General features: G+C 33.9%; 2 protein-coding genes and 1 long non-coding RNA gene across 4 annotated transcripts; 2 read left to right on the plus strand and 1 right to left on the minus strand.

Moving 5' to 3' along the window:
• Positions 1-19,382, plus strand: LOC114076828. The gene is made up of 3 exons (XR_003577877.1): positions 1-104; positions 919-1,401; positions 17,946-19,382. It is a non-coding gene; the product is annotated as an uncharacterized LOC114076828 (long non-coding RNA).
• LOC107016934 (F-box protein SKIP23-like) lies at positions 5,093-12,359 on the plus strand. 2 transcript variants are annotated; one of them, XM_015217246.2, is made up of 3 exons: positions 5,093-5,715; positions 8,535-10,066; positions 12,032-12,359. In XM_015217246.2, the coding sequence occupies exon 2, from the start codon at positions 8,888-8,890 to the stop codon at positions 10,064-10,066; it is 1,179 nt and encodes a 392-aa protein (XP_015072732.1). In that variant the 5' UTR covers positions 5,093-5,715; positions 8,535-8,887; the 3' UTR covers positions 12,032-12,359. The 2 variants fall into 2 exon arrangements, with proteins under 2 accessions (XP_015072732.1, XP_027772236.1); XM_027916435.1 differs by lacking the exon at positions 5,093-5,715 and having other exon boundaries at positions 7,513-10,066.
• Positions 19,258-25,876, minus strand: LOC107015596. The gene is made up of 5 exons (XM_015215913.2): positions 25,720-25,876; positions 23,373-23,642; positions 23,114-23,210; positions 21,787-21,895; positions 19,258-19,487 (listed from the first exon to the last, which is right to left on the minus strand). The coding sequence occupies exons 1-5, from the start codon at positions 25,741-25,743 to the stop codon at positions 19,409-19,411; spliced, it is 579 nt and encodes a 192-aa protein (XP_015071399.1). The 5' UTR covers positions 25,744-25,876; the 3' UTR covers positions 19,258-19,408.
• Positions 25,877-26,330: the final 454 nt, after the last annotated feature.

The raw sequence follows: 26,330 nt of genomic DNA on the forward strand, positions 1-26,330 counted from the left end.
TTGTGATGCATTCAGCAGCTACGTCTATGTTTAGCCATAGTGATCTGATGGGGGCGTATTTGTCATCATAGGAGAAAGGTTTTTCTTCTTTATATGGCTTCAAGGTTTGATTTACGCTTATCATATGTTTTCTCTTCATCCTTAGTGCCCTTGAGGGTCTTTCATGGCCAAAACTATCAGATTACCCTGATTGAACGGAAAAAAGGAAAGAAAAACAACCTCTTATTAAAATGCTAGTCAAGCAGATTTTTTTAACCCTCCCTAGGAGCTCCCACCCCTTTTGCTCCCCTTGGTAACTCGAACTCGCAACCTTCGGGTTGGAAGTGAGGGGTGCTTACCATCCGAGCAACTCCCTCTCGTCTCGTCTAGCAGATTCAATTACCCGAAGTCTCAATTAATTACAATTGGTCTCTTGGAAAATTATTAATTTACCTTAATGGAACTATCTAAACAATAGTAGCTTGGAGTGCAAAATTCTTATTTTACTTGGAAACAGATAAGAGTACATGCTTCTTGTTAGGTCATTTCTCTTAAAAGATTAAATCACCTGAAGATTCTCAGGGGTTAGATCACTACCATACCTTTTTAATTTATCTAGTGAACATAAGCTTTGAGTGTGTACTAGGCGAGACTATGACATAGGCTTTGAGTGTGTACTAGGCGAGACTATGACATAGGCTTTGAGTGTGTACCAGGGGAGACTATGTGGGAACAAATTTCTATCGCTTTCCCCCTACACTTACAAGCAAATAAATTCACATTTTTTAAACATATCTTGTTCAGATAATGTGGTAATGTATTGCCTGTCTGAAGCTGGGCCATTACACATTTGACATTTGTAACCTGGGTGTTGTGTAAAGTATAAATTGCAGCCTTTTTACAAGTCTGAAGCTGTATATGATAAGGTCCTTTACGCAGGCGTGACTTACTTTTTTCTGAAGACAGTGGCTGCCCCTTTAGACGACTGTGAAGTATAGGATTAGCTTACCCACTCGTCCGGATATTCAAATTATGTACTCCTTCCGTTTAATTTGTTTGTCTTACTTTCCTTTTTAATCCATTTGAAAAAGAACGCCTCTTTCTTTTTTGTCAATTCTTTAATTTCAACTTTCAACATGACATGATTTAGGCCGCAAGATGAAAGAACATTTTGCTATATTTTACATATCGTTAATTTAAGACCACAAGATGTAGAAGTCTTCTTTATTTTCTTTAACTCTGTGCCAAGTCAAAACAAGGCAAACAAATTGAAAGGGAGGGAGTATGTAACTTATGAAAATCAACTTGGCAAAGAATGTGTACTTCCTTCAAAATGCAGAAGGTGCAGGCCTACCCCCATTTGATTGCTGGCTTTGTTTAAGAAGCATTAAAATGATGGTGCTGCGTGTAGAAAAACAGTAGGTATTAAATTTTCCTTGCTTTTAAGTCTTCTGTGTTGTTATTACGTGCTAGATCCATTTTGTTTACCGAAGCTGTGAGAGTGACTTGATTGTCAATTTTTTTTGGCACCATAAACAGCGTTTAGCTCTCAAGAGCTTGGTTGACATAAGCATGGAGTCATTACTCCTCTCTCAGAGCAATTGACAAAGCCATTCGTCCATTACCCAATGCCATGATTTGCATTACTCTGAAGGAGTTGTTTGGTGGTGCCCATAATCTTCTTCCAATAGGTCTGTTAATTGTCTTCATTTAGGTTCTTTGAATTTATTATCTTCCAAAGGTTTGGTAATCAGGCTGGACCTGGGAACCTCCTTCCAGGTACGCAGTTGGTTGTGTCTGTGTGGCGCTGAATCACAAAACAAGTTGGAAATCCTAATCGTCTTGGAACTTCCAATAAGACGAGTTGGAAATCCTACTCGTTTTGTGACGATGAATCACAAGACGAGTCTGAATGTGCAATTTGGAACTTCCAGCAAGTAATTCAACTGAGACTCAGAAATCTTCAACTGTTGGCAAAGACAAACAAGTACCTTTATAAATATATGACTTTCTTCTATACTTTACTAGTTATTGAGCTCCATTCCTCTTGCAGTAATTTCTTAAGGTCCATGTATATGATGTCTTTTTACAAAATATCTGCTCCCTATTTTAGAATTCTGTCGCTATCTTTTTTCGTGTTGCTTGATTGAAAGCTTGAACTCAGAGTTCTTGTTTCCTCTTCACTTTAATTGGTGAGTGCTTGCCTGACAATCATAACATTCAGAAAAAATTTCTGTTTAAGTTGCATAATATATGGACATAGTGTGTTTCCTCAATATGGCAGGAAAATGCGCAAAAGATAGCTGAATTTTATCATCCCATTCTCGAGTGAAGAAGATTACCATGCTGGTTTTCCTGGTCATCCTGCCAGAATTCTTGCACTATTCTCATGATTTTAGTCCTAACTTTAGTATTCTTGGTTTACCATTAGTACTATGATTTCCCTTTGGCATTGGACATTCCCCGTTTGTGTTACAGGCCAAAGGGTCATTGGCACTTTCTAAGCATGTTGTTGAGGTCATCAAATACTTCAGTGTTACAGTCAGTTTTTGGTGAGTATACTGTATCCAATATTAAAGATCGAATGTCATCAATCTCATTTCTGGTCCTGAAATTTGCAGGAAGTGTGTCAAGTCACTTGTAAGCCTGCCTTGTTTCATGTCCCATGTGGTTATACTTGTTGCAGTACGTGAGGCTAGAGGTTTTTACTGTGGATGTGCTTCTAATTCCGTTCGGGATTGAAGATGTTAGTGATTTGTACATGACCTAGACAGTGCGCTTAGAACTGGGCCAGCAGCATACAGCATGGATCGTCACCTGTCACACATCTAAACAAGGTTAATTGGCTCAAGGTTTTGCAAAGATAGCTGCCAAGAATATCAGATTGTTAAGGTTAGCAGAAGATGAAGAATATCATATCGTTAAAGAGGGACTTTGTCTACAACATAAAGTTTAGTTGTCTTGTATAACAAGATACTTGCATCTTTGACAAGTCGTTATATGAGTTTGATAATTCTAGTAAGAATTTTAACTGTGTTTTTGATATTATGAAGTAATGTTCCGTAAAATACAAAAATAAAGGTGTAATGGAATGGCAAGGTATACAGTTGTCATAGGTATAAATTATAACAATATAGTAGCGCGTTGGCATATTATCATTTGATGATGATATATTTTTAGTTATTTATTATGTGGTCTCAAGTTAATACTTTTTTGAACTAATTATTATTAGTAAGCACGATAACTAAAATAGATTATTTTGAGAGATTTTCATATGTAGTGATGTTTTGTAGCCTATTTACCATATACAGTGATAAAAATTCTACATAACAATCATATCATATATTTATATAAAAGATAACGCTAGGCCCGCCTACATGGCGCCATCACAAGCAAGAATTTTCTTTTAAGTTTATTAATTTTTAAAACTTGTCTTTATTTTTAATGAAAATATATGGCTTTTATGAAAAGTTGTGACTTTAATGAAGCGTTGCGACTTTTATTAAAAGTGGTTACTTTTATGAAAAGTTGTGACTGTTATGAAACGTTGTGACTTTTACGAAAAGTTGTGACTTTTATGAAAAGTTGTGACTTTAATGAAGAGTTGCGACTTTCATTTCATCAAAATTTGCTACTTTTACAAAAAGTTGCGACTTTCATGAAGAGTTGCGACTTTATAAAAGGTTGCAAACTTTTCAGTGGGTTGCAACTTTTCCAAATAGTTGTATACTTTCTGACAAGGCATAATAAACATTGTTCGCACTATCCTTTGTTGTCTATAAATAAAGGAATTTCGTATGATTTTAAAACAAAAAAAATTATGATCTTCTTCTTCTACATTCCGCAAAATTAAATATTCGTGTACTTTGTTCCTGTTGAGTGACATCTGACACCACTATTTTTGTATCAATAAGTTGGTGGATGAAATCGTTCCATTCTCAAATGATGTAATTCTATAAACATCTGGTAATGGAGGGGAATAGTTTTCTTAAGGGGACATTGTGCATATTGTGGACTCGATTTTTTTCTTTCTATTTCATTATGTTTTTACATATCATGGTTTTTTACACTCATTAATTTATGCTCATGATAATAATTATTGTTTTTAGTACATATTTAAAACTATGTTGTTTATGTTTCTGTAAAGTTATTGTCTCCGGCTATAATGGACATATACACATATAGTAAGTATATTCATTGTGTAGAAAATAATTATTATACTCAGTTCCAAGAATTCATGTTTTGATATTCTATATTAAATTTTATAACTTAAAAGTACTATATATAAACTTACATATCATCTATTTTTACATAGATATGAAATTTCTTATTTATCAAGTTCATTATGTAAGTACAAAAGTTATAACAACTTTCATGTTCAAGCATAAGTTCTTTCATGTTCAAGCGTAATTTCTTATTTGAATATGATAATAAGTTTTTGAATTTTCTCATAAGACATATATCACTATTGTATAATCTATGCAATTGAAATATTTCTTTTTATTTCGAAATGTCTGTGTATATATATTTTCATTTTCCTTTGATGTTGATTAAAGAACCAATAATTTATTATTTCGTGAATAATTCATTCATTAGAGGTTTTTGAGTTATGTGATAGTGAAAAACAATCAAATTCATGTTGGAATATTACTAATATTTTTTAAGAATCTATTTTCTTATTATTTTTAATGTATGTATATTAGCAAAAGTTATTTGCAAGTTCAATGCAATTATTAATTATGACCACGCGAAGCCCGGAAAAATTACCTAGTATATATATAAAAGAAAACTTAAGCCCGCCTACGTGGCGCCACTAGAAATTAGGATTTCCTTTTAATTTATTTTATCACCAAAACTAGCCTTCCCATTTCGTGAAACGTTATGACTTTAATGAAGAGTTGTTCTTAAGGTCCATGTATATGATGTCTTTTTACAAAATATCTGCTCCCTATTTTAGAATTCTGTCGCTATCTTTTTTCGTGTTGCTTGATTGAAAGCTTGAACTCAGAGTTCTTGTTTCCTCTTCACTTTAATTGGTGAGTGCTTGCCTGACAATCATAACATTCAGAAAAAATTTCTGTTTAAGTTGCATAATATATGGACATAGTGTGTTTCCTCAATATGGCAGGAAAATGCGCAAAAGATAGCTGAATTTTATCATCCCATTCTCGAGTGAAGAAGATTACCATGCTGGTTTTCCTGGTCATCCTGCCAGAATTCTTGCACTATTCTCATGATTTTAGTCCTAACTTTAGTATTCTTGGTTTACCATTAGTACTATGATTTCCCTTTGGCATTGGACATTCCCCGTTTGTGTTACAGGCCAAAGGGTCATTGGCACTTTCTAAGCATGTTGTTGAGGTCATCAAATACTTCAGTGTTACAGTCAGTTTTTGGTGAGTATACTGTATCCAATATTAAAGATCGAATGTCATCAATCTCATTTCTGGTCCTGAAATTTGCAGGAAGTGTGTCAAGTCACTTGTAAGCCTGCCTTGTTTCATGTCCCATGTGGTTATACTTGTTGCAGTACGTGAGGCTAGAGGTTTTTACTGTGGATGTGCTTCTAATTCCGTTCGGGATTGAAGATGTTAGTGATTTGTACATGACCTAGACAGTGCGCTTAGAACTGGGCCAGCAGCATACAGCATGGATCGTCACCTGTCACACATCTAAACAAGGTTAATTGGCTCAAGGTTTTGCAAAGATAGCTGCCAAGAATATCAGATTGTTAAGGTTAGCAGAAGATGAAGAATATCATATCGTTAAAGAGGGACTTTGTCTACAACATAAAGTTTAGTTGTCTTGTATAACAAGATACTTGCATCTTTGACAAGTCGTTATATGAGTTTGATAATTCTAGTAAGAATTTTAACTGTGTTTTTGATATTATGAAGTAATGTTCCGTAAAATACAAAAATAAAGGTGTAATGGAATGGCAAGGTATACAGTTGTCATAGGTATAAATTATAACAATATAGTAGCGCGTTGGCATATTATCATTTGATGATGATATATTTTTAGTTATTTATTATGTGGTCTCAAGTTAATACTTTTTTGAACTAATTATTATTAGTAAGCACGATAACTAAAATAGATTATTTTGAGAGATTTTCATATGTAGTGATGTTTTGTAGCCTATTTACCATATACAGTGATAAAAATTCTACATAACAATCATATCATATATTTATATAAAAGATAACGCTAGGCCCGCCTACATGGCGCCATCACAAGCAAGAATTTTCTTTTAAGTTTATTAATTTTTAAAACTTGTCTTTATTTTTAATGAAAATATATGGCTTTTATGAAAAGTTGTGACTTTAATGAAGCGTTGCGACTTTTATTAAAAGTGGTTACTTTTATGAAAAGTTGTGACTGTTATGAAACGTTGTGACTTTTACGAAAAGTTGTGACTTTTATGAAAAGTTGTGACTTTAATGAAGAGTTGCGACTTTCATTTCATCAAAATTTGCTACTTTTACAAAAAGTTGCGACTTTCATGAAGAGTTGCGACTTTATGAAAGGTTGCAAACTTTTCAATGGGTTGCAACTTTTCCAAATAGTTGTACCCTTTCTGACAAGGCATAATAAACATTTGTTCGCACTATCCTTTGTTGTCTATAAATAAAGGGATTTCATATCATTTTAAAACATAAAAATTATGATCTTCTTCTTCTACATCCGCAAAAATAAATATTCGTGTACTTTGCTCCTGTTGAGTGACACCTGACACCAGTATTTTTGTATCAATAAGTTGGTGAATAAAATCGTTCCATTCTCAGGTGATGTAATTCTATAAACATCTGGTAATGGAGGGAATAGTTTTCTTAAGAGGACATTGTGCATAATGTGTACTCGATTATTTTCTTTCTATTTCATTATGTTTTTACATATCATGGTTTTTTACACTCATTAATTTATGGTCATGATGATAATTATTGTTTTTAGTACATGTTTAAAACTATGTTGTTTATGTTTATGTAAAGTTATTGTCTCCGGCTATATTGGACATATACACATATAGTAAGTATATTCATTGTGCAGAAAATAATTATTATACTCAGTTCCAAGAATTCGTGTTTTGATATTCTATATTAAATTTTATAACTTAAAAGTACTATATATAAACTTACATATCATCTATTTTGACATAGATATGAAATTTTTCATTTATCAAGTTCATTATGTAAGTACAAAAGTAATAACTCCTTTTATGTTCAAGCATAAGTTCTTTCATGTTCAAGCGTAATTTCTTATTTGAATATGATAATAAGTTTTTGAATTTTCTCATAAGACATATATCACTATTGTATAATCTATGCAACTGAAATATTTCTTTTTATTTCGAAATGTCTGTGTATATATATTTTCGTTTTCCTTTGATGTTTATTAAAGAACCAGTAATTTATTATTTCTTGAATAATTCATTCATTAGAGGTTTTTGAGTTATGTGATAGTGAAAAACAATCAAATTCATGTTGGAATATTACTAATATTTTTTAAGAATCTATTTTCTTATTATTTTAAATGTATGTATATTAGCAAAAGTTATTTGCAGTTCAATGCAATTATTGATTATGACCGCGCGAAGCGCGGAAAAATTACCTAGTATATATATAAAAGAAAACCTTAAGCCCGTCTACGTGGCGCCACTAGAAATTAGGATTTCCTTTTAATTTATTTTGTTATCAAAACTAGTCTTCCCTTTTCGTGAAAAGTTATGACGTTAATGAAGAGTTGTGACTTTGATGAAAAGTTGTGACTTTATGAAAAGTTGTGATTCTTATGAAAAGTTGCGACTTTAATGGAGAGTTGCGACTATTATACGAAAAATTGTGTCTTTTATGAAAAGTTGCTACTTTGATGAAGAGTTGCGACTTTTATGAAAAGTTGCAACTTTTATGAAAGGTTGTGCGCTTTCCAAAGGCTTGCAACTTTTCCAAATAGTTGAAACCTTTCTGATGAAGCACAATAACCATTTTTTTACACTACCCTTTGTTGTCTATAAATAGAGGAATTTTCTCTCATTATAAAACTACAAAAATTCCATACCTCTTAGTATTTTTCTCCTTCTCTTTCTCCTCCTCCTCCTCATTCACAATTAAATATTTGTGTACTTTGCTCATGTTGAATGACTCACTAAGACCATTGCTTATGTTACAAATCCTGTTATGTCTTTTAACAATCATTACTTTATGCTTATGTTATTTAGGATTAATGGTAAGAAATAATAATTTTTATTTTCCTTCACATTATTAATGTTTTTTATTACGTAATCTTGCATGTAAGATAATATAGTGTTTTAGTGATAATGCCGGATATACTTTAAGTAATACTTCATAAATTTTGTGATATTTAATCTTGCGCGAAGCGCGAGTAATTTTACTAGTGCTATAATAAAAAAGCTCAACTCATAGGGAAAATACTTTATCGTTCTGCACACCTTTTTCTTTCCTCTCTCAATCTCGCTTAATTAGGTTTCATAACCATAGTTACTATAAACTATAGTTATAAAACCTAATTAAGTTTATTTTAATGGCTAATTATTCCAGATTAAGATCTCTTGTGTGTGCATCACACCAAATCGGTCCCTCAAACGATCGAAGGGTATATTCGTCATTTTCCCCTAAATAAAAGAAAATCCAACAAGTAAATGAGAAAATCTGTCAATTGCATTATTCTTATATCCAAAGAAACACCACTAGTGTTCCTGGAGAGCTCCGCCTGTCTCACAGCCGTACTTGGAGAGTTCTGCCTGTCTTATCGCCGTACAAAATAGCTACTGAATAAGAAACCGCAGCGTGCTTCTTCATCTTGTCAGCGTTGGCGAGGACATAAATTAGGTATTTTCTTGACATTTTCTCAATATTATTATCAAATCATTTCGCTAGCTAGGGCTTCAAAGATGCCTGATTGGTCGAAACTTCAAAGTGATCTTCTGGGTGTAATTCTTAGTCGTATGGATTTGATTGAGGACTATCTGAATTTCAGTAGTGTCTGTAAATCCTGGCATTCGGTGGCCAAGGAGCACAGGTTTATCAGTAATTTGCCTAGGGCTCCATGGCTTATGCTAGCCGAGGAGGATGATGGTGACGAAGATGATAACACCTGTAGGAAATTCTATAGTTTCTATAATGACATGATTTTTAAAAAGAGAATTCCGGAAGCCCATGGGAAAGGATGTATGGAATCCATGGGATGGCTCATCACTGTAGGAAAAGAAGACGGTGAAATCAGTCTGTTACATCCTTTTTCGGGTGTACAAATCCAGCTGCCCCATCAAAATACCACATCACTTTATGAATTCAATCGCACTCGCTTTCCATGGATCTTTATCAAGAAAGCTGTTCTCTCAGCTAATCCTTCTCATACACCTGACTATGTTCTTATGGTCATTGAGGGAAAAACCGAGCGCCTGAGTTTTTGGAGACCAGGAGATTTGTTATGGACCAGGATTACCAAGCCCATCCACTTTGGATATTTTAGTGATGTGATATATTTTAATGGCAGCTTTTATGCGATCACTTATGGTGGTTGCATCCAAGTTTGTGATTTCACGGGCCCTGAGCCTGCTAGTATTCGTATAATAATGCAGATTGCACGATGTATTGATTGTAAGTATTACATCCTAGAATCACTAGGATCATTATTTGCAGTCACACAAAGTGGTGTTGGTTTAAGGTATTTCGAAGATGATAGCGAAAGAATTCGTTTGACGTTCATCCCAGCTATATATAATCATGATGAGGTTATACAGTGCATGTCCGGAACAATTTTTTTTTTTGTTTTCAAGATTGATTTAGATGCTCACATATATACGCCAATCACGGATTTAGGGGACAGAGCTTTTTTCCTGGGTGCTAATGCTTCTTTTTCGGTCCAAGCCTCTCAATTTCCGGGAATCAAGCCCAATCATATTTATTTTACAGATAATTGTTTAGGTGCATACCTCCACTCCGAAAGAGGCGGCGGCTTGGACATGGGGATGTTCAACTTAGCAGATAGCAGTTTCCAGCCACATTATGATGGTGTTTCCCTCAGTCGTGTTTGTCCTCCAATTTGGGTCACACCAACTCTGTGCTGAGTGAGTCATTTTTCTATATTTACCCTTTTTATTATTCTATATGTTCTTGTTTTACCTCCAAAGTGAACTGGATTCTTTTAAAGAGTATTTAGGACATGTCATTTACCTTCAGACTCGGTGATGTATCTTTGTTGTTTTCATTGAATTGGACAAAGCTACTCTTGTTAGTGGTTAGGCTACCCGGGCTTCAAGGTTTGTTGTGTTGAAATATGCACTACATCAGTATTGTCTTTATTCTCTATTTTCTTACTGGAAAATTTTCAAGATCGATAATATTGAGGAGCAATCACCATTGTGATTTGATATACTAAATGATATTTGATGTAATTATCTTCTAGCTGACTATAGAAACAAAAGAGGTTGTAAGATTCTTCTATTACTCTGCTTCAATAAACTATGTTTTGAAGTTGTTTCTTGGAGATGTTAAAATGAGTTTCACACAGAAGAAAAATATATGTTTGAGATGCTTGAACAATCTGTCATTTTTGCTTGTACTCATATAATTGTTAGCCTCTAAGGCCTGAAAAAATAGAACCAACAAAGTAATATTTGAGATAGTTGATTTTGATGTATCCTCTTCCTGAATTCATCCTTTCAAATTACCCGCCCCTCATTCCGAGTGACCGGTGTTACATCAGCTTTCGCCTGGTAAGCACTTCCATGTCTTCCTTTCTCGACCAATTCAGCTAGAGTCTAACTAGATCTTGAATCTCAATCTTTTGGCAGAGTCCATGGTGCTTTCTGGATATGTTACTGAATACTCGCACCTGGACTCTTTAGCAGCGCCAATGGTGTGTTCTTGAACATTTTATCCTTACACTCTTTCTTTGGAGCACCGTTGCTCTTTTTCAGACGACAAAAGGATTTATCAAAGAAAATGTAATTTGCCATAGTGATTTTTTGGGGAAGCTTCTACTAATTAATAAAATGAACATCTTCAATAGATATGTAAATAAATTTTCTTTTTCGAAAATAATCATGAACTTTGTGTTGTCTCATTGGATACTTGGAAGCGTATTAGGAATATCAACATTTCTATGATGGCGTTAAATTAGGAAGAGATGATGATGACTATATTGATGGAGAATCTAATAAATGCAAGAATTAGATTTTTTACTATTGTCTGGACTGACCTGAGACGAAATTGTTTGGTCTTTTTCTGTTAACTGCCTACAATAAATGTTGTATTGATGAAAAATCCGCTCTATTATTGTCAACTAACCTTTGGTTGAAGAGATGATATCCATACTTGTATAGTGATATGATTAACTATGTAAAGATTTTGGCTGTTTGCATGTGTAATTTTTATGGTTTTTTTAACTCCTATTCATAATCCAAAAGCTAGATTGTTTAGGTTTTTTGTTAAGTTGGACTTTCTCTCCCCTGTTAATAGCATTGCCATTGACAACTTCCTGGAGTTTTTGTGTTATGTAACTAAGTTTCTACTCCAAAAACTCACTAGCTTTTGTTTTTGCTCCAAAAGCTGTCAAGCTCTTATGCTTTTGTAATAGGGCACCCGCACCATCCTGTTACCTTTTGTCAATGGAAACTTCTTACTTCATCAATTTTTTTGCATGTCTAACTTTCATGAACATTAGAAGTTTGTATACTAGAGTTTCTGATCTGTAATTTGAGTGAAGCCATGGAGTCTGAAACCTTGAAGTTCTCGAACTACTCTAGAATAGACATGAGGAAGGTTGTTCCACTTGCAAACTGAGTTTTGTTATCGCTCGTGGTGAATGGTGATACAACTATTTAAACAGTTTATTGGGTGAACGAGATGTAAAAATAGAACCGAACTTCTCATTATTGAACTAATTTTTTTTAATTGGTATTTAAACGAATATTAGATGAACGAAATCCTCTTTACCCCTCATCCCTTATTATTACTCTTTAACTGGTATGTCCCATTTATTCTAGATATAGGTTTTGGCCACTTATTTATCGTCCACATTTTCTTGATAGGCATCCATTGATCCATCAAATCCAGTTACATCTGCTGGTGTTTCATAAATTTTTTTAGGATCTTGCTCAGAAGTACAGCCGTATGGGTCAGGTTATTCTTGCTGTTCAAGAATGTAGCATAATTTGCAGCTACACATCTAGCTTAAGTTAGTTATGATGCTCATCGCTAAAACATGTTGTATTTTAATTGCTCTATGTTCAAGGGGAAATTGTTACTGTTGCCCAACTATTACCTAACTTTAGCCTATTGTATTGTGTTAGTTATTGTGAGACAATATGACCATGTTACTGTTAAAGCTCAAAGAACTCTTTTGGGTTATTGAAAGTATCTGGCAGATCAAAATTCCTGTTCCTTTTTACAATTATAAGGTCTATGTTCTAACTTCAAGAAAGGGGGCTTCTTGTAGTAACTTGTAGCGCCAACGGGCATTGTTCAAGGCAGGGATAATGGAACGGGCATAAATGAAGCTTTATGCAAATTAGTTTGAGATTTACTCGTAGTTTTTGTTGTTTTACGAAATAAAAAATTATAAGCGTGTGCTTCACAAATTAGTTATACCACATCCCTTACAAGCAATTCTTCATGCAATGAATATAAAGGGGGAGGAAAAGGTAGAATAAACTAATGAATTTTTCCTATTGGAAATTTATCAAGATACTACTACAAAACATTAATATGTGTAGTTGTCATAAAAAATGAACATTAATATTTGCAATTGTTACAACATCTTGCTGCCTCTCTTTTCGTAGGTATAATATGTGATTGGTGAATAAAGGTAAAAGGGTTCTCCAGAGCCCACATATTCTTGTTGTCAATCATAACTCACCAAAATGGTCATTCATTGAGTTGATGTTGTGCCATTAGAAAACCATAAACTAAGGAATCGTTTGGTTGGTGGTTACGAAGCAAATTATTCATATATTAGAACTATCATAATAAGTACTACGTTAAGTAGCATTTTATTTTCTAGTTATAAAATTCAGCACAACAAGGACGGTTTGTGGTTACCTGTTTATATTCCCGCATAAGTAATATATGTATAAGTTATGAGGGAATGTATGTGTTGTTTATGCAGGTAAAAGATGAAATAACTTATATAAGGATAGCTAAATCCTACCTAACTAATCCTTCTATTATAGGAGAGGTGGCTCTCTACAATTAATGGCCTAAAGCCAAAACTTTAAAAAAAATTCAAAAATATTTTAAATAAAATTATGATTTTATTTTTCTACATTTACTCTTTTAATATTTTTTGAGATGCGGAGCCATAAATTTATCCTTTTAAGGATTTAATATTCAAAAACCTTTAAATGAATATAAAAAAATAGTTGATTCAGAAAAATTAAGTTTAAAATAGAATATAAAACTATCATCAAAAGGAAAAAGAACAAATGTAGGAGGTAGCAGGAAAAATCAGAACCAACAAGGTAGACGTATGTACTAATTAATGAGATAGAAACTTAACCTAATTTAATTGCTCATTTGAACAATTCAAACTAAAATCGAAACGAAAATGGAACCTTTTATTATGATAATTAGAATAATTGAATATTATATAGTATTAGATACCATTTTAAAGTCTTTTTAGTATACAAATTTATAATTTTTCCCTTATAGTAACATAGTAATACATTAAATCGTCATTCCATATCATCTTTTTATTTCAATATTTCAAGCTACACTTAATTTACTCTTATGATACTGTGTCTATCATAGATGTTCAAGATTCTTCATAGCTAGAAAGGAAAGACACTAGAGCTCTATTGTAAATATGGTTTCAGTACTATCCAAGTACTGTTTTGATATGATACGAAGTTATTGATTTCAATAAATTTATATCTATAGAATTGCATTATCTCCTTATAGAGTCGTGGCATTAGGAATAGTAATCTTTAACATCACAAGACTTTCTGTTTATACCAAAAATAATAAAGAGCTATACAATTCCAATCTTGAAATTCTGCACATTGTTCTTCTTGCCCTCAAAACATGTTTGATTCCTTTTTTTCCACACTGTACAAGCTGGGACAATCCTCCATCTCTCCTCCTTAATTGTAGTATTGCCTATATTGAATATTCTCCTTAATTGATTTGTCCATTTGCAATGCAAAAATAGATGGTTGACCATTGACCGTCCTGACACAAATAGCATCTTGAGCATAGTTGGAACTTCCTCTTCTTTACATTTTCTTGTGTTGGTTTGCTAGTAACCATGTGAAACAGTTTACCTTGTATGGGATAAAGCATCAGAACCTGATGGTTTATTATTTCATAGGAATTTGTCAAGCAGCAATATAAGCTGTCATTGCTGGAGTGAAATTATCTTTTTGAGGAATTCGAACCATATTAGAAAAAGTTGTCATCTTTATTTTGAATTCTCTTGTATAAATTCCTGTTGATTATATTTACTCGTAGGATCTAGTGTTGCACTTCAATGAGCTAGAGTAAATTTGGTGAATGTGGGGAACATTGTAGTACAGGTAGCAATATTTTGTTAGAAAACTCCTGCTCTTGAAGCTATATAGTCGCGACCCCCGCAAGGGTGAGCTAACCTCTAAATTCCTCAGTTCAGATTGCAGATTTATGCTTTGAAACAACGTGTAGATAGATATATATGTACTCATTATGATTGTTGTCCGAATTGCAACAATCAACATGTTTGCTTACTGCTTAGTAATCATATCTTTTGGTTGTTATACTACTAAGTTCGTGTGATACTTTTTAAGTTGTATGATTATTGTTTTGCTCCAATACTATATCTCACATTCCCTATTGATGTATCAGATCGTAAATGCCTGGTTGGTCAGAGTTTCCACAGGAATTAGTGAGCTTGATAGCTCATTGTCGTGTTACATTACTACTAAAGTCCGAGTCACATGTGTTTGTACTTCATGGAGGTCAATATTACCAACTATTTCTAGTATTAAGGGATTTCAGCCATGGTTGCTGCTGTCTCGTGATGATTATACAAACGAAAAGTATGTAAGGTTTCTTATTAGCATACATGAAAGAAGAGTAGGTTACTTGGTAATGAGGAGTTTCGCCATTCTTCCCATGGATGATTAGGGTTTATTAAAAATGACACTTCTAAAATCACTTTGTTAGTCTGTTTAACCCAATCATTAGGGTTGAAATCACCCTTCCAGCAAGGGTCAAGTCCCCTTATCTGTGAAAGTATTGTGCAAAGAAGCTTGACTTGGGTCAAGTCCCCTTATCTGTGGAAGTATTGTGCAAAGAAGCTTGACTGGAAGGGTGATTTCAGTGTATCTGCAATTGTTTCATTGATGATTTTGGATTTGTGATGGATTTTAGATATTCTGGATGGGAACGATGCAGAAAAGGGAGGTGAGCTTGTTTGATTTGATGTAGTGGATGACTCGTCGGCATTGGAAATTGTGAAATTAGGTCTTAGGCCTAACTCACATCCCAAAAGCTAGCTCAAAGGAAGGAGGATTGCCCAAACCTTATAAGGAGTCCATCCATCTCATTAACCACCGATGTGGGACTTTTGTCATTCTTTAACACCCCACCTCACGCCCAGTGCTTAGCTCTGAGAAGTGAGAAGAGAATCAAGGTGAAGAAAGTAGGAACTGCTGATATGTTCACAAAGCCGGTTCCACAGAGCAAGTTTCAACACTGTTTGGACTTGCTCAACATCAGAAGCTGTTAATTGCCCTGCGGGGCAACTCTGAGGAAGAGGGGGAGGCCTGGCACTATCATAGTGCGTCTGAAGAATCTGTTCGGAGAATTCAAGTCAAGGTGGAGATTTGTTGAATGCCTTGAATCGGACCCGTTACAAACAGAAAGGACGGGGGCAAACCCTATTCTGTAATTCTGTTCTTGCCTCTCCTTAATAAAACTGCTCTCCCTCTTCCCGTGGACGTAGCCAATTTATTGGTGAACCACGTAAATCTGTTGTCTTGTTTTTTGCGTTTATATTTTCTCGTATTATCTCGAATTCCGCATAACAGATACCATGTGGACTCCTTATAAGGTTTGGGCAATCCTCCTTCCTTTGAGCTAGCTTTTGGGGTGTGAGTTAGGCCTAAGACCTAATTTTCACAGAAATGGTGGAAACAACATGACACCTTCGATCAACAAGATGACTCTAATAAATGGTTTCAATTTCTTATAATACAAGTACCAAACTATATTTGTATGTCATAGTTAGCATCCATCGCCTCAGTGCATTTGATTCATTTAGTGGAGTGAGGGTTGTTATACTTTACTACTTACTCAGAAAATGACATTCTAATGAAAATTTGCCTAGGAGTAAACCCAAAAGCCTTCAAATTGGAGGACAAGAACATCTAATAAGAGGGAGGCTACTGGCTATTGCTCATTTGTTGAAGTCTATTAAATTCCAATGGATAATTACTCAACTTTTTTATTTAGTTTCTGTATAATCTTTTTCAGAATATAACGGAGATGGATCACTCACACGGGCTCTTGTACTGGTAGATAACAGCATGATGTCCCTTGTACCCTCCCATCCTTTGGACCTTAGAGCAGGTATATGCAGATACTTCTTGTTCTGGTAAACATGAACCTTCTTGTGGTAACATTCTTTTTTTTGAGAAAGGTAACATTCTCAAGGTGCTGGGTCCGTTATTTTTCAGATATTGTGATGCATTCAGCAGCTAAGTCTATGTTTGGCCATAGTGATCTGATGGGGGCGTATTTGTCATCATAGGAGAAAGGTTTTTCTTCTTTATATGGTTTCAAGGCTTGATTTGCGCTTATCATATGCTGTCTTGTCATCCTTAGTGCCCTTGAGTTGCTTTGATGGCCAAAACTAACTGATTACCCTGATTGAACGGAAAAAGAGAAGATAAACAACCTCTCATTAAAAAGGTCGTCTAGCAGATGCAATTTCCTGAAGTCTCAATTACTACGTATCTGTTGTATAATTGTTCTACTGGGAAATTATTAATGGAACTATCTAAACAATAGTAGCTTGGAGTGCAAAATTCATATTTTACTTGGAAACAGATAATAGTACATGCTATTATTGTAAAACATATATATCTTTTTATAAAGGTGACAAATTATGTAACCTTCTTGTTAGGTCATTTCTCTTCAATCACGTGAAGATTCTCAGGGGTTAGATCACTACCATACCTTTTCAATTTATCTAGTGAACCTACGCTTTGAGTGTGTACCAGGAGAGACTATGTGGGAACAAATTTCTACCGCTTTCCCCCTACACATACAAGGAAATAAATTCACATTTTGTCAACATATCTTGTTCAGATAATGTATTGCCTGTCTGAAGCTGGGTCATTACACATTTGACATTGTAAAGTATAAATTTCAGCCTTTTTACAAGTCGGAAGCTGTATATGATAAGTTCCTTTACGCAGGCATTTTTTTTGAAGACAGTGCCTGTCCCTTCAGACGACTGTGAAGTATAAGATTAGCTTACCGACTCGTCCGTATATTCAAATTATGTATTCCTTCCGTTTCAATTTGTTCGTCTTGCTTTCCGTTTTAGTCCATTTAAAAAAGAATGCCTCTTTCTTTTTTGGCACTTCCTTAATTTTAACTTTCAACATGGCATGATTAAAGAACATTTGTTATGTTCTATATATCGTTAATTTAAGACCACAAGATGCAAAAGTCTTCTTTATTTTCTTTTACACCGTGCCGAGTCAAAACAAGCTAAGCAAATTGAAACGGAGGGAATATATAACTTATGAAAATCGACTTGGCAAAGAATGTACACTTCCTTCTAAATGCAGGCCTAGCCCCATTTGATTGCTGGCTTTGTTTAAGAATGATTAAAATGATGGTGCTGCTTGTAGAAAAACAGCAGGTATTGAATTTCCCTTGCTTTTAAGTCTTCTGTGTTGTTAGTACTTGGTAGATCCATTTTGTTTACCAAAGCTGTACGAGTGACTTAATTGTCAACAGCGTCTAGCTCTCAAGAGCTTGGTTGACATAAGCATGGAGTCATTACTCCTCTCTCAGAGCAATTGACAAAGCCATTTATTACCCAATGCCATTATTTCTGATATGAATTCCTTTTATACTTTAGCTCTGTTCCCCTTGCAGTAATTTCTTAAGGTCTTCTTGCTTGATTGAAAGCTTGAATTTGGAGCTCTTGTTTCCTCTCTACTTTTACTGATGAGTGCTTGCCTGTCAATCATAACTTTCAGAAAAAATTCTGTCATAGTTGCATAATATATGGACATTGGGTGTTTCCACAATATGGCAGGAGAATGCACAAAAGATAGCTGAGTTTTTATCATCCCATTCGCGAGTGAAGAATATCACCATGCTGTTTTCCCGGCCATCCTACTAGATCTTTTCATTATTCTCATGATTTTAGTCCTAACTTTAGTATTCTTGGTTTACCATTAATACTATGAGTTTCCATTGGCATTGGACATTCCCTCTTTGTGTTACAGGCCAAAGGTGTAGGAATTAGGATCTGTAATGAGTATTTTGACAGGGTCATTGACACTTTCTAAGCATGTTGTCGAGGTCATCAAATACTTCACTGTTACAGTCGGCTTTGGTGAGTATACTGTATCCACTATTAAAGATCCATCTCATTTCTGGTCCTGAAATTTTGCAGGAAGTGTCAAGTCACTCATAAGCCTGCCTTGTTTCAGTATAGAGCATGGATTGCGAATATCAGGTTGTTTAGGTGAGCATAAGATGAAGAATACTTGCATCTTTTACTAGTCGCTATATCTGTTATCACTCTTAATTAATTTGTTATGTTACAAAGTTATCAACAAGTAGATGTAGGAATAGTGATATTCTATAACCATCCTGATCAAAAAATATATGAATCAATTTTTTTAATATAACTTCTACAAAATACTACTTTCATTTGACACAACTTGTTAATATAAAATATATGAAGTTATAAAAAGGTGGAGGTTACAATTTTTCTTACAATAAGGCGCAATTTGTCACCATAACCATCGTTGATCATGTCCACATTTAAACTATGTATTGTCAAGAAAGGGACAAGAGAGTGTTGATGGTGTACAATTACAAATTATATTGAGCGAAAGTAACAGAAAAAATATATTATATTGCTAAAGAAACATTTCGTTTTAGTTTAAAATTAAGGATATCCTTTCAACTTCACATAACATGATATTGTTTCAGTATGTTGTGTAGGCTACGTTGGTATTGATTTTTCATCAATGACAATGTATCATGAAGATAGAATAATTCACTTGATCAGCTTAAATTAAATTAGAAAAAGTAAAAAAAGAAACTTAAAATTAGAAACCAACTTGTATACTAACTGCTATCTTTATGTACAGATGAAGAACGATTCCTACTCATGAAACATTAAGATAAAATACAAGCAAGAAAGAGAACTCATTTCACAAACGATGGACGAGAAGTAGATACTAAACATTAGCAGCCCAATCACCACTCATTCTAACTCTTAGAGTAAGATAAATGAGTACGATCGTCCCCATGCACGACCTGAAAAAGGAAGGAAGAGACTTATAGTCGATTGCTAGAGCTGTATAGAAGCGATAACTAAAACCCAGAAGTAATATATGGAGCAAAAGATTAATTGATGCATTTTCTCATCTTTTTTCCGAGTAGAATCATTATTAGCCTACCAACAACTTGTGAGTATCAAGACAAATGAAAGAGAACACTTTGTATAGTAGACTGACATCTTAACATCTGCATTCAACTCTGATCAGTAGGCTTTGACAATGAATTTCATGCAATTAAATCTTCCCCCTCACCATCTCTCCACCCACTCACCCACCCGGTCATTAAGTTGTACAAACACCGTAACTCAAAGATCTAATGACCAAGTAACATCTCGCCCTGCCAAATTCCAACACTACATATCTTTGTAATAAACAACATCCTTTTAACCTTATTATTCCTATCCTGTCTGCGTTACTTGCAGCTCTAATAATAAATATCAATCTCAAACACAGACAACGAAGAACTCAGAGAAAAAAAAGGACACGGGTGCTTGCACGTGTATTCGATAAAAGAGAGCATAGAACTTGAAAGTTACATTTGTTTATTGAGAAACCGTGTTACAGCCTACCATTTTCAGGTAGTTATAAACCTACAATATTCAAAATCAAGGGATAACAAGTAGTACGAATCCATAGCTTTCAAAACGATTAGCTTGGTGAAACATTTCTACCCTCAATTATTATGGTTGGTTGTGCAATACTTGTTCCATATTCCTTCATGCAGATGTTTGCACATGACACCTCATTCTCATCATCTAAATTCCACAGAACCGGCTCTACTATAGAGCCACTAAAGAAATGGCTCGGGGCCCCAACTTTTTCGGGGATGCACTTTTCCTAAGGATGTGTTCTATATATTTTATCTTTGAAGAAAATCCCATGTATTGTTGGATTTGAAGAGAAATTTTTGGGTAGAAAGTAAAATATTTTTTTTACCTTAATGTGGGGATCGTTGCTTGGGAAATGAAATAACTTTTAGGTAATTGTAGTTTTTTTTATGTGGGTAATTTTTTGTTACCTCATTCATATCCAATAACAACATCATGGACCACATTTTCCCTATATTTACTTTTTTCATTCCACTATTCTTATTCTCTTATCATATATTCGAAATAGCTCAAATATACCCTTGAACTATATTTCGGCTCAAATATACCCATCCTTCAAATTATAGGGTCAAAAATACCCTTCTCATTAACAGGATATGTTAACGCCACTTGGATGCCATGTAAATACCACATAAGCCGATAGAATTCCACTCATGCCACGTAGAAAATAAACTTACCCCTAATTTTCCCCAATTTTCTCTATTTCCCTTAGAATTTAGAAACGATTTCACTGAATAACATAGATACTCTTTCCCTTAGAACTTGCGTATTTTGTGAAATCGTTATAAGGAAATAGAGAAATGAGGAAAAGAGTTTTATGTTCTTCAGTGAAATCGTTTCTAAATTCTACGAAAAATGGAGAAAATTGGGGAAAATTAGGGGTAAGTTTATTAGTCTACGTGGCATGAGTGAAACTCTATTGGCTTATGTGGCATGCCATGTGACATCCACATGGCATCTAAGTGGCGTTTAACCGATTCTGTTAATGAGAAGGGTATTTTTAACCCTATAGTTTGACGGTAAGGATATATTTGAGCCGAAATATACTTTGAGCTATTTCTGATAGTTCAAGGGTATTTTTGACCCTTTTCCCAATATTATAAAGTCTAACCAAACCTTCTACATTCTGCAAAAATTTCAAGCATTGCAACAGCCAATCATTATATCATAGCAACACAACATTAATTCTATATCATTTTATCAACTTACCAAATTTCCGAGTCAAGTTTTATTATTCTAATTTTATATTATATTTTTTCACTAAAATTGTCATTGTTGATATTTTTCCTTCATAAATATATATACTCTTTTTTGGGGGGCCAAATAGACCCAACAGGTCAGATTTAGATTAATAAATCAACTAAGTACTTTTAGATATATATTCTTGTTTTAGTTATTATAAGAATTTATTCAATTTGAATATGTCAACTAGAAAATATGATTTGACATTAAAATTTAAAAGCTAATTTTTTTTAGGGCTTCTTTGTGAAATTTGGCTTAGGCCTCACTCTTGTTGAGCCGAGCCTGCTGATACACAAACTACATCAACTTGACAGATTATGAGAAATGAATATAGTATTGGTAATGAATGTAATGAATGCAATGCTTTTAGCACCAAAAAGGAAAGAAGCATAACATGAAAAGAACGGATTCAGGAATTAAACTTACATGACTGAGAAAAGGAGAACAACTCTTCTTGAATTGAAAGATGCAGAGCGCTTGTATTTTCTCAATCTGTTGCTGGGTGTATCATATACCTTCTCGGTCAAACATTTATCTGTCATTCAAAACAAGAAACACTTTTGAACTTTTCATCTAATTGTACAACTTAAGCTCAAATCTGGTCTCGGTAGGAACCACCTTTTTCAGCTAACTGAAAAGTGAAAAGTCATTGAACCTTTACTTGCTCTTTTATTACACAGAAACTATCAACTACTCAACCGCAATAGAAGAAAGGATGACCAGTGATATCTACTGATGCTGTCTAATCAGAGCAGTTGCAACTCGCAAAGGCCAACTTAAGTATCTAAGTATATTTTATAACTTTCTTTTTTATCAGAGTAAGTACACCTGATAATATACCATGGTAAAACATATATTTTGATTAATTGCCTAGAAATGACAAGTTGATCTAGGAACAACATCAAACGTTTTCATCAGTAGAGAAATCTTCAGGAAATAAGAACAGACATGGGGTCTGGGGAGCACTTCATGCACATGATAAGCCAATTATATTTAACTTTTGAGATATTGAGATTGTAATTTAGTTAAATAACAAGGTTTTACAGGGTTTCCCCAATACAACTGCAAGAAGAAGAACTTTAATGAGTGGATTTCAAAGTATGCACTAACAACCCTTTTGCAACCAAGTTGATAACACGGGACAGGGAAAAAATTAGGTGTTCGACTACAGATTTGGGAGTAGGTTAGTGTGGCAAGTTTCAGCTTTGACATCACAAGAGCAGAATATCATTGACACTGTAACCAAACATAGTTACAAGTCATTATCTACTTCATGTCGCCACTCGTGGTATTATTATTAAAAGAAAAAGAGCTGTGATAGTTGGAAACTGAATAAGAGCCTATCACAGGAATTATCCACAAGTATGTTGTAAAGTTATTTACGGAGAATGCATTGATTCTTAGAGAATTCTTCTACTTTCTTAACTAGCATCATGAGCATCGAAGACTGTTACATGTCTTGGTTATTTCACCAAAGACCAACCAGATCTGTCATCCTTCCCTGAAGAAATCCAGTTTTGAATATTTTTGAAACATAAGTCAAATATATATCTTTATGAGTGAAAATATAGGAAAATACTCTGGAAGAATTCAAGCTCATTAGAAGCATCCAATTGACTCAAGTAAATTCGATAAAATGTATTTCAAAACATAATAAGCAAAACTGCAGAGGAAAAATAACAGGTATCATCTATAACAAAATTCATATTTGGAAAATGCATAACAGAGTGATTGATTGCAGAAAAGAATCTACCTTTACATGCAAATTTGGGCAACTCAAAGCTGTTATTCATCATCTGTTGCATGAACTTTCCTCCCATCAGTGATGAAATTTCTCTCTGAAACATACTCTGAAATGCAATTAATTTGTTGATGTTCAGCTTTACATTAACAAAATCTTAATTAGAGAACAAACTCATTCCAAATAAGAAAAAGCACCATAAGAACCCTCTAGAATCAACATCCTCCCACATGATGATGTTAAAATCATTAAATTCATAAGAGGCACTTACAGATACATAGTCATCCATCTTAACATTCCCATTCATTTCCTCAGTGGATTTAGGTGCGTCAAACTTTCTTTTGTCAATATCTATGGCCAAACAATATGAGCCATAAGCATCTAAGCTATCATTTTTCAGGTTGGCATGGTTTCCACCATTTGATAGGGCATCCATTGAAATTGGAGTCTTCAGGTTCAACATATCCAAATGTGATTCACAAAGAGGACCTTTGGTTCCTTCGTCAGGTAATTTAACAAAACTCAGGGAATCTTGGCTTTGCTGAAATAGAAATAGTAAAAGTTACTTCAAAATCCTAAATAAAAGACTTTGAAGAGATGATCAAATAAATAGAGAAGCGCACATGATGATGAACTTACAAACAAATTAGTCATAATTAGAAAAAAAAAATGAGAGAGATTGGGTTAAAAAATTCTAACTAGAAAAATTTTGATGATTAGGGAAGTGCGCATAAAAAGATAGGTGAAGCATAAGAAATATTACCTATTGCCTAAAGGAAGATAATAGTAGCAAATAATATATAGTAGCAATGTCCTACAGCTACAAAAAGTACAAGATGCATTCTGCTTAATGTTTTTCTTGATCAAATGATATAACATGTACTTCTTGTTGTTTGGACAAGGGACTTTAAACATGATATGTTCATATTAAAATGTTTAAGCTACATTAAGTCGTAAAGAGAAAACGTGATAGCAAACATCATACTTCTAAATGATATGGATAACCAGGTCATCATATGAACTCCTGAAAGCAAAACTAAGGTACATTTTCAATTGTCATGCAAAATTTGGATGTTATCTTAAGCTATGTTGTACAGACTCTTCAAACATGTCATCGAGTGTGTGTCGGATCTGACACAGGTGCGACAACATTTTTGGAGAGTCCAAACAAAACCTAGATCTTAAGAACTGAACCATCACCGAAAGGCCCTTAATTATTATCTTAAATCAACTCGATAATATTTTTACTGACCTCACATCCAACACCGATAATATGGGGAATTGCTAAGTAGATTGTTCTTGTTAAGAAACACTCATCTATGATTCATAAGTCTGCTGCTATCCTTGTTCATCTTTTAGAATGAAAATCCAAACTCCAAGAACACTCTCTTATAAGGCACAAGATACAAAACAAATAAAATCTTTCACACCACATCAAAGTATTTGCCAATCAAATAATTGGTTCAGCAATGACAAAAGCATCAGAGCGTAGGACTTGCATTTAAGCTTAATTTCCAGCTCGCATTAAATGGTGACAGAATATAAAATTAAGAATATCTAAGAGACAGTGACCAAGAATTTGAACTTTTTCAAAACTCAATTGGTGCAAGAAAAACATCCACACCTAGAGCTGAATAATCTCATATAGTATCCAAAGTGTTTTTGATGTTCAATGTAGTCTAGAGAATAGTAGCTGGCCTCAACTTTTGACCATCACTTTGCTAATGAAATAAGAGAAGTAAAAGCAACACAGTATCACTTTCTGACTGGAAATAAGGGTTTCTTTAAAAGAACATCTACTCTAAAATGCAATTGTACAACATATATGAGTTAAACACCAACACTTACTCCATTTATAAGCTGTCATATCTCCAACTGTATCTCAATAACTAGAAACAAATAAAATTTGCAACCACAATGACCATGAAGAACATTTTGGCACTAGGTACACATAGAAGTTAAGATTCATAAAACACATTGAAGTGAACCAGTCTAAACAAATTGAATCAAATAAATTACAGCGAAATTCCAACAGAAAATAAACGTATCCATATCACGAAACAATGAACACATCGATATACAGCTTAATCTACACAAAATAAAAAGAAAAGCCTAAAATAAAACATCTCAATTAGATCGAACTGTCACATTACTATTTGTACAACTTCCAAAAAAACTCATATCTTCATAAGTTGTACAGAAATGACAGATATAAGCATTTAACTCACTGCACAAACAGTAGATTCAATGACCGCAATGAACTTAGGCTTTTGCAAAGAGAAATCAAAATTCCTTACAACAAATTAATGATACCGCAAAAAAAAAAACACAATTAACTCAAATATAACAACCGTTCTCACTCATACCTCCATAATTTCTACAGAAATAACAGTTATTCACTCTCAGCATATAGACTGAGATAACACATTTCAAACAGATAAAAATCACATCAAAACTCCAACAATAACCAAAATCTGAGCCAAAAAAACAACAGGAACAGCACAATGCAGCTATTGAACTGAACAAAAACTGCAATTAAAGCTCAAATTGATTCAAAAAAGCACATAGCGTACTATTTAAGAAAACTCAATTGATACCAATAAGGCAACAAACCTCACCTCTTGGCTCGAATTCACCGCCATTTCCACAAACCAAACAATGGATTCCGAATACTCTATTTCTCCAACTGCATTTACAGTATGTATAAATCCAGAGAGAGAGAGAGGGGTAGTTTGTTTGGGGGGGGGGGTTGAATATGGAACGTTACAGGAAGAAGAGGGGGTGGGGTAATATGCCAGGAAAGCTCCTGATCACGACATTGATGATCACGACAAACATCTATACGAGCTTAAATTTGGACTAAATTGCCCTTCTGACGTTTCTCTATTATACTCCTTCGTCCCAAATTGTTTGTCATATTGCGCTTTTCGAAAATTAATTTAACTAATTTTTAAGTTAAATTAGATTATATTAATTCGATATTTTAAACAAAAAATTAAATATTCTAAAACTATATAAAAAAGGTACTATAAATTGCAATTTTTTGTATATTAATATGATAAAAAAATATATTTTAAAATATTAATCAAAATTTTTATAGTTTGATTCTAAAAATAGAAACAAAGAGGAGTAATAATGTACAACTAATACTTCTATTCATTTTCATGACGGTTATAAAAAACAACTTTTACCTCAATGTTTTTTTATTAGAATATTCTTAATCATTAGT

Source organism: Solanum pennellii, chromosome 4 (assembly GCF_001406875.1).
Source record: "Solanum pennellii chromosome 4, SPENNV200".
NCBI lineage: Eukaryota > Viridiplantae > Streptophyta > Magnoliopsida > Solanales > Solanaceae > Solanum > Solanum pennellii.

What these genes read in the sequence shown, in the direction of transcription:
- LOC107015596 (XM_015215913.2), bottom strand. Translation starts at nt 25,743, where the DNA reads ATGGCGGTGAATTCGAGCCAAGAG. An exon ending in CGGTGAATTCGAGCCAAGAG is followed by an intron (nt 23,643 to 25,719) that starts GTGAGGTTTGTT and finishes TTTCTATTTCAG; the next exon opens with CAAAGCCAAGATTCCCTGAG. An exon ending in GTTCTCCTTTTCTCAGTCAT is followed by an intron (nt 19,488 to 21,786) that starts GTAAGTTTAATT and finishes TTCCTTTTTCAG; the next exon opens with GTCGTGCATGGGGACGATCG.
- LOC107016934 (XM_015217246.2), top strand. Translation starts at nt 8,888, where the DNA reads ATGCCTGATTGGTCGAAACTTCAAAGTGATCTTCTGGGTGTAATTCTT.